General features: G+C 46.2%; 1 protein-coding gene and 1 non-coding gene across 3 annotated transcripts; one reads left to right on the top strand and one right to left on the bottom strand.

The window, feature by feature from the left end:
• Window positions 1-7058: 7058 nt before the first annotated feature.
• On the top strand, window positions 7059-11688 carry LOC127316210 (uncharacterized). Of its 2 annotated transcripts, none has more exons than XR_011748401.1 (4): window positions 7059-7344; window positions 8141-8729; window positions 9423-9561; window positions 11674-11688. It is a non-coding gene; the product is annotated as an uncharacterized protein (transcript). The 2 variants fall into 2 exon arrangements; XR_011748400.1 differs by lacking the exon at window positions 11674-11688 and adding an exon at window positions 10687-10819.
• On the bottom strand, window positions 10557-15151 carry LOC127311276 (uncharacterized). The gene is made up of 4 exons (XM_051341664.1): window positions 14750-15151; window positions 11983-12415; window positions 11655-11854; window positions 10557-11067 (listed from the first exon to the last, which is right to left on the bottom strand). Exons 1-4 carry the CDS (start codon window positions 15101-15103, stop codon window positions 10663-10665), a joined length of 1392 nt encoding a protein of 463 aa, XP_051197624.1. The 5' UTR covers window positions 15104-15151; the 3' UTR covers window positions 10557-10662.
• Window positions 15152-16589: the final 1438 nt, after the last annotated feature.

Raw genomic sequence — 16589 nt, 5'->3', positions numbered from 1 at the left:
GATACTCTTGGTGGAAGCAAGTATGGACTTGTCATTGTTGATGATTACTCAAGATACTCTTGGGTCTTTCTCCTTAAGTCTAAGGACGAGACCCATAGAGAGTTCATCACCTTCGCCAAGAAAGCTCAACGTATGTATGAATCCGAGATCAAGGCAATTAGGACCGACAATGGCACCGAGTTCAAGAACTACACTATGCAAGAGTTTGTGGATGATGAGGGCATCAAGCATGAGTTTTCGGCGCCATACACCCCTCAACAAAACGGTGTTGTTGAAAGAAAGAACCGGACTATCATTGAGATGGCAAGAACCATGTTGAGTGAATTCAACTCACCCCACAACTTTTGGGGAGAAGCCATCTCTACGGCCGTCCACTACTCCAACCGGCTCTTTCTCCGTCCCCTCCACAACAAAACCCCATACGAGCTCCTTACCGGTAACAAGCCTAATGTCATGTATATTCGTGTCTTTGGATGCAAATGCCTTGTTAAGAACAACAAAGGAAAGCTCGGTAAATTTGAAACTAGAACCATAGAGGGTATATTTGTTGGATATGCGGAGAACTCTCACGCCTATAGATACTACAACCGGTCCTCCGGGACTATTGAAGTATCTTGTGACGTGGTGTTCTTGGAGGATAATGGCTCCCAAGTGGAGCAAGTTGTTCCATGTGTTGCAGGTAATAATGATGATCCATCTAGTGCCATCAAGCATATGGGCATTGGACACATCCGGCCCATGGAAGTTCATAATGATGATCAAGATGATGGAGTAGATGTCTCAAGCACGCCACAAGTGGAGCCTAGCTCAACTCAAGCCGAACCATCAAGTGCAACTCAAGAACCATCCTCTACTCAAGATGAGTCTCAATCCGAAGAACAAGAAGAAGATCCTCATTCCATGGAGCAAGATCATGATGACGATCAAGAAACATCCTCAACTCATGATCAAGCTCAAGTGGTCCCTCATGATCAAGTACTAGCAAGAGATGAATTCATTGATCATGAAGGAACCGTTCGGAAGATCAAGGCCGCTACAAGGGCAAGTGACATGAAAGTGGATCAAGTCCTTGGTAGCATCTCAAGAGGAGTGGTAACTCGTAGACACCATGCATTACTTATCACTTATTGTCAACATCATACTTTTGTGTCTAGTTTTGAACCACTTAAGGTACATGAAGCCTTGGTCGATCCGGATTGGGTAATTGCCATGCAAGAAGAATTGGAGTGTTTCACTCGTAATGAAGTATGGTCTCTAGTTGAGAGACCCAAGGATCATCGCATCAATGTCATTGGGACCAAATGGGTATTCAAGAACAAGCAAGATGAGAATGGCATTGTTATACGAAACAAAGCAAGGTTAGTGGCGCAAGGGTTTGCCCAAATAGAAGGTATGGATTTTGAGGATACCTTTGCGCCGGTAGCCCGTCTTGAAGCTATTCGTCTTTTGCTTGCATTTGCATCTTTCCACAATTTCAAATTATATCAAATGGATGTGAAAAGTGCATTTTTGAATGGTCCCCTAAAAGAAACCGCATATGTGGCTCAACCCCCGGGTTTCGAAGACCCATGCCGACCCAACCACGTGTATTTACTCCATAAGGCACTCTACGGTCTCAAGCAAGCTCCACGTCCTAGGCACTTCCCACCACTAGATTCTCCCCAAACTTCACACAACCATAGATCGGGATCTCTCAAGCACCTTCACCAAAGGATTTGGTCCCTCTCAAGCTAGTTTGGGAGATCGTGGGGATTTGGACCTCAAGCCTTCTTCACGAGTTCTTCTTGCTCTCTTGGGCCAAGAGGACGATGTCTTCGGGTGATGACTGGACTGATGCGGACCGTGGCACTGTTGCCAAGCGAGGGAGGCGCTCAGGGGTTCCACCGCGGCGTTCTACTGGTCGTGCTCCTCAGACTACGGGTGGCAGCTCAACTGGAGGCCGAATCAAGAGATCTGCCAATAAGAGGAAAGATAAGCATGCAGCACAGGATGGTGATGAGGTACTGCCAGATTTCCATGTTGGTGATGTACATATTGGGGCATGGAGAAGACTCAGAGAGTCCAACCCCTATCGCTTTGAGGAACCCACTTACACAGGGGGAGATCAATTCTTCTGGACCAACACACAGCAAGTCATGTGGGATGACTTCTATAACTCCCGCGAGCACATGAAGAAAGGCACCATTGTTATGCCCAAGGCCATCAAGGATGTCATTGGAATGTATGAAGCCACCAAGTTTCGCTTTGTGGTTGCGACCTTGAGGCGGATGGGGTTGTATGATCTTATGTGCTTGACACCTACTGATGGGTGCTATTGTCCAACCTTGGTGAGGCAGGTTTCTTTGCACAATCTTTTTCCATGATGATGCAGCTCGGACTATGACTTGGATGAGCGGCAAACAGAAATACACTTGCAACTATCTTGATTTCTGTGAAGCTTTGGGGTTTGGTGGAGGGCGTGCTTCGGCTTCAAGATATATTCTCACAGAAGTTCCACCGTGGGGACATTGCCATTTGCTATCCGCCGGAACCCACACCTGGACCTCCCACCATCTCTGGGATGTACTACTCCTACCTCTTACTTGCCAAGCTATTTCGTGAGACTCTCATCAGCAAGTCCGGCGATACAAGTGAATGCCGTGCATATCATCTGAACTTGATGTACTACTGTCACCCTGAGCACCGGCAACTTATTGATGGCTGTGATCTCATCTACTGTGAGTTACGGCGCTGTGTTCGCGAGAGGTTGACTCCTAATCTTGCCCAGTACGTTCAGCTGCTCATCAACAAGGTTGTGCCCGCACCTCTCAATACTCAAGGTGAGCGGGTCAGGATGGAAGCTTTCAAAGTACCTGCCCAAGGTGATAGCCCGGATGTTCCTGAAATGATGCCTTCTGAGCGCCGGTCCAAGGCACGCCATGACCATGCTAGCTCCAGCTCCTCTAGTCGCCCACAGCATGGTGTCGCACGGTTCTTCTCTCGCTTATGGCAGATGTGCAAAAATACAAATGATGTTGCACATCAAAGTCTCTCTTTGAACCAAGAGACAAGGAGGCGCCAAAATGAGTTCATGGCTGCTAGGAATGTGCCTATCCCTCCTCCTGGCCCTGAGTTGGAGCCTGTCCACGCACCAAACTGGGAGATGCCTCTTCTTTCTGATGAGATGTTCCAGAACTTTGATCCTTCTCTGTACTTTGGTGGTCCTACTCCTAGATTTGCTCGTGCACCTCCTGCTGATGATGATGATGAAGAGGATGAAGGTAATGAGGATGACGATGGGGATGGTGATGGCGACTCTCCATCCGCGGGGCACCAGTTCTATTGATGGGACGCTAGCGTCTCTCCTCTTTTCTTCGCCTTTTTGGTGTTCCGATGCCAAAGGGGGAGAAGAGAGTAGAGTCTAGAATCACGGGGTTCTTTGCTTGTCACAAGCCATTGGGAGTTGCTTTATTTGGATTTTATATGGCTTGTGCGTATTTGCTTTGATTTCTCAAGAACCATTTGCTACTTTGAATAATTCATGTATGGATATGTATGGACGACTTTTATGTGTGCTACTCTATGTTAGGATAATCATGCTTTATGCTTATATATGTTGATATACTTGTCCATACCATGCTTGTTTCCTAAAGATATTGGGGGAGCTTCTCATATTCCACAAATGGTGCACTTTGCATTCAAACGCAAATTCTCCAAGTGCACACATTATGGGGGAGCTGTCGTAATATCTTATATGGAATCAAGGTTTAGAGCTTATCATAATATCTATGTGTTACTCTAGCTCGGTTTGTCATCGTATACCAAAAAGGGGGAGATTGTAAGGGTATTTTACCCTTATCCATTATTTTGGTATCTATGACACCGTGCTAGAGTATTTGGTCTAATACATGCCTACAAGATGACTTTCAGGTATTAGCCAAAGAGGTATGATGGTATAGCAATGGAACAAAAGGCAACGGGAGACCCCCCCAATTCGACGAAAAATCAGCTAGTTTTTCAGAGCCTGGCCGGTCACAGATCCGGTCGGACCGGCCCTGGCACCGGACAGCCCGGTCACCAACCGGACCCAGAACCGGTGCCATCCGGGCGAGTTCCAGTAAAGAAGGCGAGCCCTCCAGTCTGCGTCCGGTCACCAGCCCGGTTTCGGACCGGCTGCTCCGGTCCATGGCCCGGTCTGGCGCCCGGTCAGCAACCGGACTCTGCGCCTGTGACATCCGGACGCCATCCAGTAAGGTCAGAAGCCTGCCCGGTCAAGACCCGGCCCCAGCTCGGTTGGAAACCGGCTGCCGTCAGGTGGCCCGGTCGACCGGGCTGTGGACCGGCTTTGTCCGGCGCCAAATCCGGTTGACCGGGTTTCTCGAAGAATCTGCTGATGTGGCAAGTGACCAACGGCCGTATTTCGAAGAACACTATAAATAGGTCTTCTCCTACCTCTGAACAGTTAGGCACTACACTACAAGCTGTTCTTGAGCTCTCTCTCTCTCATACTCCATTGCTAGAAACACCAAAAGCCTCAGATCTCCCTCCTCCTCCACCCAAACTCAAATCCCTCCGGGGAATCATTAGAGGAGGACCCGATCTACCGTTCTACCAAGCCAAATCTCATTCCCCCTTGTATTCATTGAGAAGCTTGCTTCCTAGGGTTCCTTGGAAACCCTAGGTAGGCAAGAGGAGTCCGGAAGCATCCGGGCTGTGGATTTGCTCCGGGCAAGATTGTGAAGGTTTGGAGGCTACCTCAAAGTCTACCACAAGTGAGTGAGCTATTCCTTCGTGGGATAGGCTCCGGAGAATAGGGTGAGCCTTCGTGGCGCGGGGAATCCTTCGTGGGACCTCCACTCCTCCAAACGTGACGTACCTTGTTGCAAAGCAAGGGAACACGGGAATACATCCTCGTCTCCGCGTGCTATCGGTTATCTCTAACCGAACTCCTTACTTGTGATTTAACTGCCTGTGAGAGCCTTCGTGCTCGAGTTAGTTGTATCCTCATATAGGTTGCTTCACCTAGTTTGCATTAGGCTCATCTTTATATTCCGCAAAGCCTAATATTGCAAAGAAAGAATTAAAATTTGTAGAAACCTATTCACCCCCCCCTCTAGGTTTACCATCTCTATACTTTCACACACAGTTAAATAGCTGACGCAAATAAAATCAAGGAAGTAAGAGATTTTTGCAAGCAAATTTTTGTGTAACAAGATTTATTATCGAGGATTGTTATGACAAAGGTAAAGATTTTATAATTTTTTTTACAAAACTAATATTTTGTATAATTTTTGTATAATTGAAACTATTTCAAGACTAATACAATAAAGGTGCTTGTATATATTATTGGGAAACACCCAATTCAATTGCAAAATCCTAGTTCAAATACTACCAAGAACAACTGGATGTACTCCGTCCATTTTTCTTTATGGCTTCACTTAGAGTTAAAAAGAAAATAAGTTTGACCAAAGATGTAACAGAAAATATCAACATCTATAATTGCATATTTATATAATATAAAAATACATTTTAAGATGATTCTAGAGTGCTAATTTATATTTTTAGAAACTTATATTTTTCTTATAGTTTAGGCAAACTTTACAAAGTTTTACTTTAACTAAACCTATCATGTAGGATAATTATGAACGGAGGGAGTATGTTTTTGAGGGAAGTCATTGATCCTAGTTTATAAACGTGCTGATATTTTTCAAAAAAGAAGGGCTGGCACTTGGTCAATAACATGAGAACGCTAAAATTACCAAGAAAATAAAGACATAGCGCTAGCATCCCATCCCTTAACTCAAAAAATATGGGGTTGTTGTGTTCCGCTCGCGTTGGCTGCAGGTAGACGTGAGTTGGACTCCTCTCTCCGTGCGTTCAGTTTTTCTGTTCTTCCACCAATGACAAATGGGACCCACACGTAAGTCACTTCAGGTTCTGTTCTGGGGCAGCCTTGAACGCCACTGTATTTTTTTTGCATGGTAATACGATTCTCATTGATAAATAAAAGACGAGATACAAAGTACGTATACACCGATCTTACAGATCTGGAAAGATAGGATAAACCTATGTGACAAACTAACGCCTATCCATCTTCTTTGGCACCACCGTAGCAGCCACCAAGGAAAAAATGGGCAGATCACCTCTTCACCTGAGCTCGACGCGGCTCCATCGCTGATCATCAGCTTTTCGGACCTCCAATGTAGTTTGCCATAGGACAAACCATTGCCGTTGAAAGAATCAGACCAGGGCAACATGTCCCTGGACACGCCATCGAGCCAAAGACGGGCACCCACGCACGACGATGTCGGAGTAGGGAACCAGAACCATCAGCCTTCAACCACGAACCCACCACAAGGTGCACCATCTTCCAGCTGTCACCAGTACAGACCACCGTCTGCACGTACTCCTGGACGAATCCTCTCTGCTCCACCTTGGCGTCGGAGACCACGCCGCAGCAACGGGGACAGAGCAGGAGGAAAAAACCATCTGATGGAGTCGTCGCCGCCGCCTCGCCGACACCATCCATGAACCCTAAAGCCACCGATCCGAAAGATCGGCAAGCTTCTGATGCCACCAACTCCGAGACGCCGCCATGAAGGACAGCGCCGGTGTGGGAGAAGAGTTGAGGCAGATTTATTTGCCCGGGCGCCGCTCCCACCACCCCAACGGCGCGCCATGCCAGAGAACTCCTAGCCCTAAGTACCATGCAAAAAACGGGGTCCCCCTCCCTCCTACCGCCGGAGCGGCAAGCGGAAGGAGAGGGGCCCAACGCAGATGCCGGAGATTGGAGCAGGAAATTTTCCGCCGCCGCCGCCTGGGAGAGACGCAGACGCGGAATCACACCCTTGAACGCCACTGTAGGCCTGCCACATTAGCAGTATACTGTGGACCTTCGTATTTCGGATCGTAGATGGATATTTGGAGCAAGTTGGGGGACTGAAATAAGACAAGTTCTAAGTTTGAGGACTGTTTTAGACATAGCCGGTAACTTCCAGGACCGATGATGCATTTCACTCTATAATTTTCCTAGATTCGCATCATCCACACCGAGCTCGTCTTCTTTTTCTCGTCCCTCGTACCTTCGTCGTGTTTGGTTGACCTCCCAAATCCCAATCCAACCCAACGCCAACGCATCCCTCCACATATCCCTCCTCCGATCCACAGCCGCCGCCGCCGCCGCGCCGTGGTTAGCGCCAGCACCGGACGCTTCAGACCCGCCCCGCCATCCCCTTCCCGCTCCCGCCTCCCACCTCGCGTCTCCGCCATCGCCCCGCTGACAACCGTCCCCATTTTTCCTCATCGCGACGCCGTGTTCCTGCTGTCTCCAACCCCCTCTGCAATCTTTGGCCATTTGGTGTTGAGGTATGAGCTTGTCGTCATCCAGTTTTAAGTTAAGCCCCACCCGACCTCCACAATTTCTGGGTGTTTCAGTGCCGGTGCAGACCCGGCACACAATCCAGATCCGCCCCTGCATAGTCACGTAGGCCATCTCTACTGAACTTGATACCTGGACGATTGGATGTAGCTGCCAGCATGCTGCATTGCAAACTTGTGGTGTATCCTGTTCCATCTTGTTTTCTTGTCAAGTTTTATCTGCATGTTTGCTCGGTAGCAGAGTTGTAGTTAATCTCAGAACATGCTTAGTGCATTTTACATTATCTACCATCTCGTGGAGCATTTTACAGGAGATTCAGACATAGTCTTTAGGCCAAAAGCGAGATCATTCTATCTTGCAAGTTCATCTCATCATCTGACTTTAGGCTATGTACTTCATGGAGCCGTGAAAAAGATTCAACAAAAGACAAAAACAAATCCACTATTGGTTTTGTGTCAAGCAATGCATAGAGTAACTCCCAGTATACGAGTAAAAACAAAACGTAATAAAAAGGATCGACGCGGAAAGTTCTGATTGAAATAGGATTTAAACAAGGGAGAGCACTTGCCATTCGTTGGTTATTAGAACCCTCCCAAAAGCTATGCTAAAACCACATAAATGCTGCAAGTGTGCATGTAGAGATAGGGCAAGGTAACTGAAAGTGTACGCCTGCAGACCATAGGATCATTATTGTTCATGTAGCTGTAAAAGATTGGAAATGCATTGACGTTGACTGTGTTTAATATGTGCTGAAAATGCTCATTTATGTATCAACTCCTCCAGGAAGAATACCATGGAGATCAGACCCATGGTAGCTCTGCGTGCAGCCCTAGTTGGTGGTGTAGCAGCATTTGCGAAAATCGCTGGGGCGATGAAAGCTGCAGGAGGTGTGAAGGTTGGTGCAGCGGCTGCAGCCATGACAGCAGCAGCAACGGCTGCTGTATCCGGGAAAGACACGGCTAATGATAACCAAAAGCCAGGAGGAAAATGATATATGCCATGAATTTGGTTGAGAAGCAATGCATGAAAATTGCTTCTCCAGAATTTAGATCAGCATTCAGCAGTTTATCAGTGCTGAAGAGCTGTGGAAGCTAATTGTGGTCTTCGACATGATAAAATAAGTTATCGGAGCAATTTTAATGATACACGTGTTATCTACTCTGGTATAAGAGTTATATTGTCCTGAGTTCCTCTATTTATGATTTGGTTCCATGCAATTGTCTCTGTTTATGATCCAGTGATGTAATCAGCTCCACGATTGTGTTGAATTCACCTTCCATGCTAATCTGGTTCCTGTTGTCTGAAATCCAATTGATTAGGATCCCTTTCTGTTTAACTGAAGATCTGCAGCAGAACTGTGCTGAAACTGTAGGTATGATCTTACCTGTGCTACTGTATACACTTGCAATGGTAAATCCCTGAGCAATTAGTTCTTGTGGCACATGCTTCCTTGAGCTGTTCTGCATTGCTTGCGAAGTTGGAAGCTATATCTGCATTTGTGGCTTCCCTTTGCTGTGCTAAGTAGGAAGTGTGCCATTGTGAGAGAGAAGATAATCAATGGGACACATTACTGCATCAAATACAAGAGCAAAACAGTCTGTAAATAGACTTGCTTGCTTCTCAATTTTGGATAACAGCCTAATTAACTCAACTGCACCGCAAGCTAATCGATGGGAGTTAGTATTCTCTTGTGCTCCTCTATGTCTTGTAGATTTTGATAAAAGCATAAATCACAGTGATAGAGATAGTCCACACCCTTCTTTCTGTTAATTTAGATAGATACATGAACATGATGTTTACATGTAATTTTTGGCTGGGAGCTTGATGGAAAAAATAAGGCAATACATGTTAATGTGCAAAAAGTAATCCCTGGGCCTGGAGTGTTTGTTTTCGTTTGTTAACCCTCTCTTCTCATGTAATTTTGACTTTTACCTGGTACACAGTATTGAGTTATTGGCACACTTACTTTTTTTCTGTGCTTCTCCTGTTTCCTTGAGAAACATCTCCCTGCCATTTCTTACATATTTTACTGAGCCGCTTTACATTTTCTGTTTGTGTGTGTTAGGGCCCTTCTGTGGCATCTTGATACATCAATTCTAAAACACGACCTTTCAGCGATGCTACGGGAAGCCATTACAAGGACCTTTTCTGAGAAAATATAATTGGAAGAAAGACCATGATCAAATTATCAGATGTTGCAATAGGTATGTTTGCTTATTGCAATTGATGAGATTCATTCTTTTTTCCCGAAAAGTGCTTTTGGCTCCCGAGCTCTCGCCATTAATTTTTTTTAGAAATGTTTATAAGTTATCAAAAAATCTGAAAAAATAATTCTGGAGATTGTCAGTGATATATCTCACAATCATGCAAAATCCCAACCCAAAATTCTGTTTACTTTGTGCTAGACAAAAATAACAAAGTATGACATGTTTTTGGAGATTTGAAAATGACTACTCAGATCTGCACTTTTGTTATTTTTTCGTAGCTTAAAACATAAAATATTTGAAATTGATATTTTACACGTTTGTGGGATACATTGTAGGCTATATGCAGATTTTTTTTCAGAATTTTTTGAAACTCAAAAATATGATTTTTGATTTATTTAAAAAACGAGATCACTGGTGCCCATGTGCACCAAATCTCTGTCCCTTTTTCCCCTCTTAACGTTCATTGCCCTATATGGTAACCATCAATACCGGCAAAAGTTTACTTAGATAATACCCACACTAACAAACAACCGGTCTTTAATCTATGGAGTACATACCTAGCATTAAAGGAAAACTAAAAATAAGCCTCCCATAATATAAGTAGAATAAATTTCCATCAACGAAGACTTGAACTTAGGTTGGGGGTTCGTACATCGACTTCCCCAACCAAGCGAGATTGGATCCTTGTGTTTGGCTTTTATTGATTTGCTGGGATGTAGAAGTGGGATGAGTGGGTGTGGCTTTTATTGATTTGCTCGTACATCTGGATTTATTAAGAAGGAAAAAGAGCCACCTATCCCACTTATCCCACTTCTACATCCTTGGATTTGCAGTAATGCGTCCATACATGGGGAATTTGGCACAGATAAGGCTCTAATATTAGTCTAGTAGGTGATTGCTGATTCATGTCAAGATCGCTTTGGTAGCAACAATAATATAAGTTCTTCTTTCAATTAAAGGAACCCAAAGGAAGCTATTATAAAAATCAGAGAGACAGGACACTATCAGCGTCAATTAACAACTGCGAAATTTCAGCTCTGGCGTTACAGGCCATAATGCTTACTGCCTTGAGATCAGTTATCACCTTCCTGAGGGTACCTAAAGGTGTTTCTGCAACTTCAGGTATCTGTCTATATCAAATCTATGCTTGGCGCAGAGCTTTCTCCTCCTTGCCAAGAACAGCCTCTGCCTGAAGTCTTGTAACGTCGGATTACTCGAGGTATGGAGGAAATATCCGTAGCAAATAATCAGCTGGATGCCGGCTATGGTAAGGTCGAGCGGCTCTGTCTCATGCCATGTGAACTCCCAGAACGTAAGGCGGAATAAGAGAGCGAATTGGAGCAGGAAGTATGCAAAGCCAACACATAGAATTCGCATGGCATGCTTGTGAGCCAGGCTGTTTATCTCTTCCATCTTTGCCTGGAGTTGTTTGAACTCTTCTTTTCTCGCGTCGTTCTCTGGGGCGAGTGCAAAAGGCACAGCCCTTCTAATCAGGTTCACAACCTAAAAAATTGACAAATATAATTCATTAATATAACTGCATTTTGTGCATATCTTGCGTAACAAATATTGCCCCTTTTCTAAGACGTGACATGTTCAGTCGCACACTGCCACTCCTGAAAATTGATGGTATACCAATTTTAAGTCACATGCTGTCTGTCCTTTTGAGGATTTAATATGTAATCCTTCATATATGCCCAATACTAGTTACACAGACTGGCACATAATCATCTTTGGTCGATAGATCCAACAGCTTGTAAATTGCCTGGTGAAAAGTGAACGGTTTTTTTTTATAATATAAACTACTAGTGGAAAGTGAGAAAAGCAGCCATGATACTTGGTCCAACGTGCAGTGTATGTATAATATCACGTATATACGATTGGTCTGCACATGATCTTAACAAAGTTTTCAGTATGTAATTTGGACTGCCGATGAATATGTTAGTGCAAGTTTATAAAGTTGTGTTATTTTATGATGATATTTTTCACCACAAATCTGATGGCATTTATTTTAACCCTAGGAGTCACTTAGCTGATAAAGTTGGGTGCAAATGGAGAATCTAACAAATTTAGTAATGCCACCTACTCACTTTCTCATGGTTGAGGTAGGTCTTGCCCCGGACGAGCATCACCAAGCTGAAGTCGTCCATCTTCTGCACGAGTTCCTCCGCCTCTGTGCGCTTGAGGCTGCTCTCCAGCAAAACGTCGAGGAGCTGGCCGTGGCTGACAATCTCGTCCTGCCCGTCCTGCATCCGCCTCTCTATTTCTCTGAAGATCGCTTTGGTAGCAGCTGGTGTTCAATCCATGTAAACTTGGTGTTAAAAAAGTTCAGTAACAAAAGCTATTTTCAGAACGAAGTATAAGTAAGAACTGAGAAATTTGCTGGTGTTACTAGCCCTGACTCATGAAACTTACAACCTTCAGTGCATTCACCTCCCAGGGGACACTTTATGTGTTTCTCCATTTCCAGGTACTTCTCCATATCAAAACCCTCCTTGTCGTAGAGCTTCTTCCTCCTTGTTTCAAACAGCCTCTCCATGTAGCTTCGATATGACAGCTTGCGTAAGGTAACAAGGAAATAGGCATAGCCGACAAGCAGGTCAGAACTGGTCACGAAGAAGGCGACTGGCGCTATAACGTCCCAGGAGAACTCCCAGAACGTGAAACGGAAAGTGAGGCCTAATGTGGTCTGCAAGAACAGTAAGCCAGACCAGAGGATTCGCTTGACTTGCTTGTGCGCCTGCCTGTCAATCTCTTCTTTCTTCTTTTTCAGTAGCTCAAACTCTTCTTTTCTCACATCATTCTGGATCTCGAGTACAGGCGGAACGACACTTCTAACCAGGTTCACTACCTGAAGACGATCAATAACCAATCAACATATATGAGCTGAAAATTCAGTAACCAGAAATATCGGAACCATAAGACAGGACCAGAGGATTTAGAGACACCTTTGTGGCAACAGATTTGGATTTTATTGTTTTCTCTCGTATTTCAAAACCATCTAATTTGATATCCTGCTTACTAGAAGAAGTTTTAGAGAGAACTTTGTGGCAGTGCATTTAAATTTTAGAATAAAAGATTGGAAAAACGATGAAACTGAATATAATATAGAAAGTGGGAAGTTTAGAAAGAAAAGGAAATATCTAGAAGAAGATTTCAGAAAACATGAAAATTAAGAAACAAAAATACAAGATTATAGGAGGAAAAAAGACGTATGATATTCATTAATACTCTGGAAATCCAGATATTTTGTATTACAACATTCCCTTTTCTACATTCTTTTATAAAATCCATTTGTAGAATTCTCACATGTTGCACTATTTTTTCTAGAATATTCATGGTTTTGCTTTGTATGTCCCTGGTTTTCCCTTATTTTTCTTATTTCCGACAACTTATCTAATTTTTGTTTTTGTCTAATTGTTCTTGCAAAATTTCGTTTTTTTACATGTCTAAATGTATGAGCTCTGAACCTTTATACATTTCCCTTCAAAACAGTATATGCTTGCAAGAACATTTTTTTTTTTTGAAACGGAGGCAAAAGCTTTGCCTCATCCATTAATTAAGAAGAAAGTGCCCAATTTTTAGGAGAAAATTGGGCGAAAACCAACAACACACACTGGACACCCCGGCCAACCTGGCTACCCACACGGAGCACACACGCCAGCGAGAAGAAAAGCCATCGATGAGGATGTCATCGAGCGTCATCGTCGTCACTCCTCCACGAGCCAGCGATTCCGACTTCACCTTAAACGACCGCCACCGAGACCCTCGCCGCGAACGACACTGCAGCCAATGTGAGCCTATGCCAAACAGTCGACCCCCAAGCACGTCGAGGAGGAGGCAGCTCCGACTTCAACCGTGATCTTCAAAGGAGAAAGTTGCACGCCTTGCACCGACGCAAGCACCAATCAAGTGGCATCGTTGCCACAAGTCGCCTCGCAGCTCCGACTTCACCATCATGGCAGGGGTGACGAAGGACATGCCGCAACTCCGATCCGCTCACCATTGTCATCGTTGCCACGCAGCCCACGACGCCAACACCAACCATCTTCCACGGGTCCCTCCGACCAAAGCAGCTCCAAATCGATGCCCCCAAGAGGGAAGACGACACAAAAGCGCCGCCACCGACCGATCACGGCGGATCTAGGGATTACCCCGGAGCTCTTCCGGACAGGATGACAAAACATCACCTCGGCGATGCCTTCAAGAAGGAAGCGGCGCCCGAAGCCGTCGCCATCGCCGGCCTCGGCCAGCTGCCGGCCGGCCAGCCACCGATGGCAAGGCATTAGCCCGGAGCTTATCATGTCATCCTGCTTCAAGCTTCTGGCCAGACCACCTCCCTTCCCTCAACCACCATCACCACCACGGCCGCCACACCCAGCCCTGGACTGCACCGCCGGCCGACCTCCGGGCGCCGGCAGAAACACCACCGTGCCCCCCACGGCCACCCGCATCTCTTCCCGCAGCAGTCCAACACGCCCCTGGAAGGGCTGCCACCGGCATCCTCGCCCGCCTCTGAGCATACCAACCGAAGGAGGCAAGCCCCCCCAAGCAGCGACCACCACCCCCGCATCTCCTCCCCGCGCACGCCCGGCCAGGCCCCGTCATCCTCAGGTCCGGCCACCAAGCAGCACGGCGAGCTGCCCAGCAACCGCATCTGCCCAGGCCCGCCCGGCCCAAGCCAAGCCCAGATCGGGCCCGCATCGCCGCCGCCAGCCGCAGCGCCCGGACCGCCGCGCGCAGGGCTCCTCCTCCGCGCCCACCAGCTCAACCACCCCAGCGCCACCACCTGCTCCAGCCGCCATGGACGCCCGCAGCGAATCTCGCTGGCACGGGCTCCCCAATCCCGTGAGCAGCCCCTCCCGGCCGGAGGAGAAACGGGTCCTGCCGCCGCCGGCTCCGCGCGGGCTTTGCCCGACGGAGCACACCGGCGACGGCAGAGGAGGAGGTGGGTGGGGTTGCGGTGGTGGCTGGCCGGGATTTGCTTCGCCGCCCGTGTCGCCCAGGGGAGGGAGCGACGCGGGGGCCTTTCCTCTGTCTCGCAAGAACATTTATAAAACAGTAGCATATGCAGTAGCTCTACTCATGCAGAGTATCGGTTGGAATGAGAATCCAGTATCCAGATCGTCAATATTCGTCATGGAATCATGAAAACACATAATCTTAGCAATTTTGTAAATGTCACCTTCTCTGGGTGGAGGTAGACCATTCCCCGGAAGAGCACCACGCTGCCGGACTGGTCCATCGCCTGCGCCAGCTCCTCCGCCTGGCCACGCGTGCGCGCCGCGCCAGCCTCCACGCACGCGTCGAGAAACTCGCCATGGCCTAACACCTCGTCTGGGCTGTCCCGCAGCCGCCTCTTTAGCAGCTCCACTCCAACAAGCCGCACCATTCGTTGAGCCTCCGCCGGCGTGAACTTCGCCTCCGCCGGAGATGGCGGCGGGAAATGGCAGAGGTTCCGCAGAGTGTACAATGCCGTGGCGGCTGCCGTGGATGGCCGTTGGTGAAGGAGGAGGTGGGAGGCGGCTGCTCGCCACATGGTGTGATTCTCTCGCTGGTGATGAGCAGCGAGCGTGTAGACAGAGCGAACGCGCGCGAGCTCTTAGTTCTTGAGGGGTCTCGCAGTGGTATTTCAACCTACCACGCTGTGTTCGCTGAAATTCTGCTAATGTGAATGGGCTTTGTCTTTTCATCAACAAGCATGGGACATTATCGAAAAGAAATCGGCAGAGGAAAGTCGGCACCGTTGCTCATCACTAATCAGTACTTTGGCATTTATATTTTTGCCTTTGTAATATTTTTTCACCTGCGACTTTAAATGCAAGAAAAGAGAGCTCCTTTTTTGCTTTTGAGCAAAGCAAGCTAGACATTCATGGACGTGAACCTCGTGGGGCATTGTTCTTCATTTCTTTTCCAGCGTTGCTCCGGAGAGTGAGAATATGCAAAGATTTTGTTTTCTCGAAGAATTTTGCTTTTTGATGAAAAAGCCACGCGTCAGGCTTTAATGATCAGATAGCAAAGTTATATTGTTTGCTAATAATAAACCTAGGGGTTCGTCGACCCAATTATAAGAATTACTAGAAGTGTAGGCATTCCTAGACCCTAGCAAACTCATGCGCCACCTGATTTGCCTCCCTATAACAAAACTTTACTGAAACATTACCAAAACCACTCCACAAAATGTTGCAATCGTCATATATTGCAGCTGATTAGTTTGCCAAGAATCCTCCCATTCTTCATTGTATCTACTACCTGCATGCAATCGGTTTGAATAATAAATTTGTTGCTTCCAATGATTGGGAAAGCACTAAACCTTCTATGAAAGCATACACTTGAGCCATTGGAGTATCTACTACATGCGGTAGAAATTGATTCATCGCATCAACACAATGGCCGGAGGAGTCCCGAGCTACTACCCTGATAGATCCTCTCCCATATTCTAAATCAAAAGCTGCATCCACATTGAACATAAGCTTTCCATCTGGTGGCTTCTTCCACCATTCTATCTGCATTGCATCCAGTTTCTTCCTCACCGACAAATAAATCTTTATAAGAATCATTATAGCCATAGCCGAGTGAAAAGGGACTTGAACATTTTCACCATGAGCAAACTATCTCCGTACCAACCTGTTGCCAAAACCAGTTCAGAAAAACCGACATTGTCAAGAGAAGCAACGAGACCCCCTCTACTGACAATCTTCTCCACCACAGCCAAGCATGATCGATCGATTTCCAAAATTTCTTAAGTTCTATGCTAGACCCGGAGGCATCTTTTGATCTTATTATCAAGGTTCAGGGTTTAGAGCTTGAATTTGACACAACTATGAAAGAGCTTAATCACTGGTCTCTGCATATGCGGGCATACACAATCAAACAACAAAGTATGTTGAAAAAAAAATCAAACAGCAAAGTCTACAATATGCACATGTTTTGGCCACGTGACTAGATGGCCCCATTAAATATGTTTTCAAAAATAAATTCAGAATCTACATGTATGTGTATTTTGTTTTATCTCAGATATTTTT

This window comes from Lolium perenne, chromosome 7 (assembly GCF_019359855.2).
Source record: "Lolium perenne isolate Kyuss_39 chromosome 7, Kyuss_2.0, whole genome shotgun sequence".
NCBI classification, from domain to species: domain Eukaryota; kingdom Viridiplantae; phylum Streptophyta; class Magnoliopsida; order Poales; family Poaceae; genus Lolium; species Lolium perenne.
Note: the sequence above shows the minus strand (reverse complement) of the source record. Positions and strands in the feature narration are given on the sequence as shown.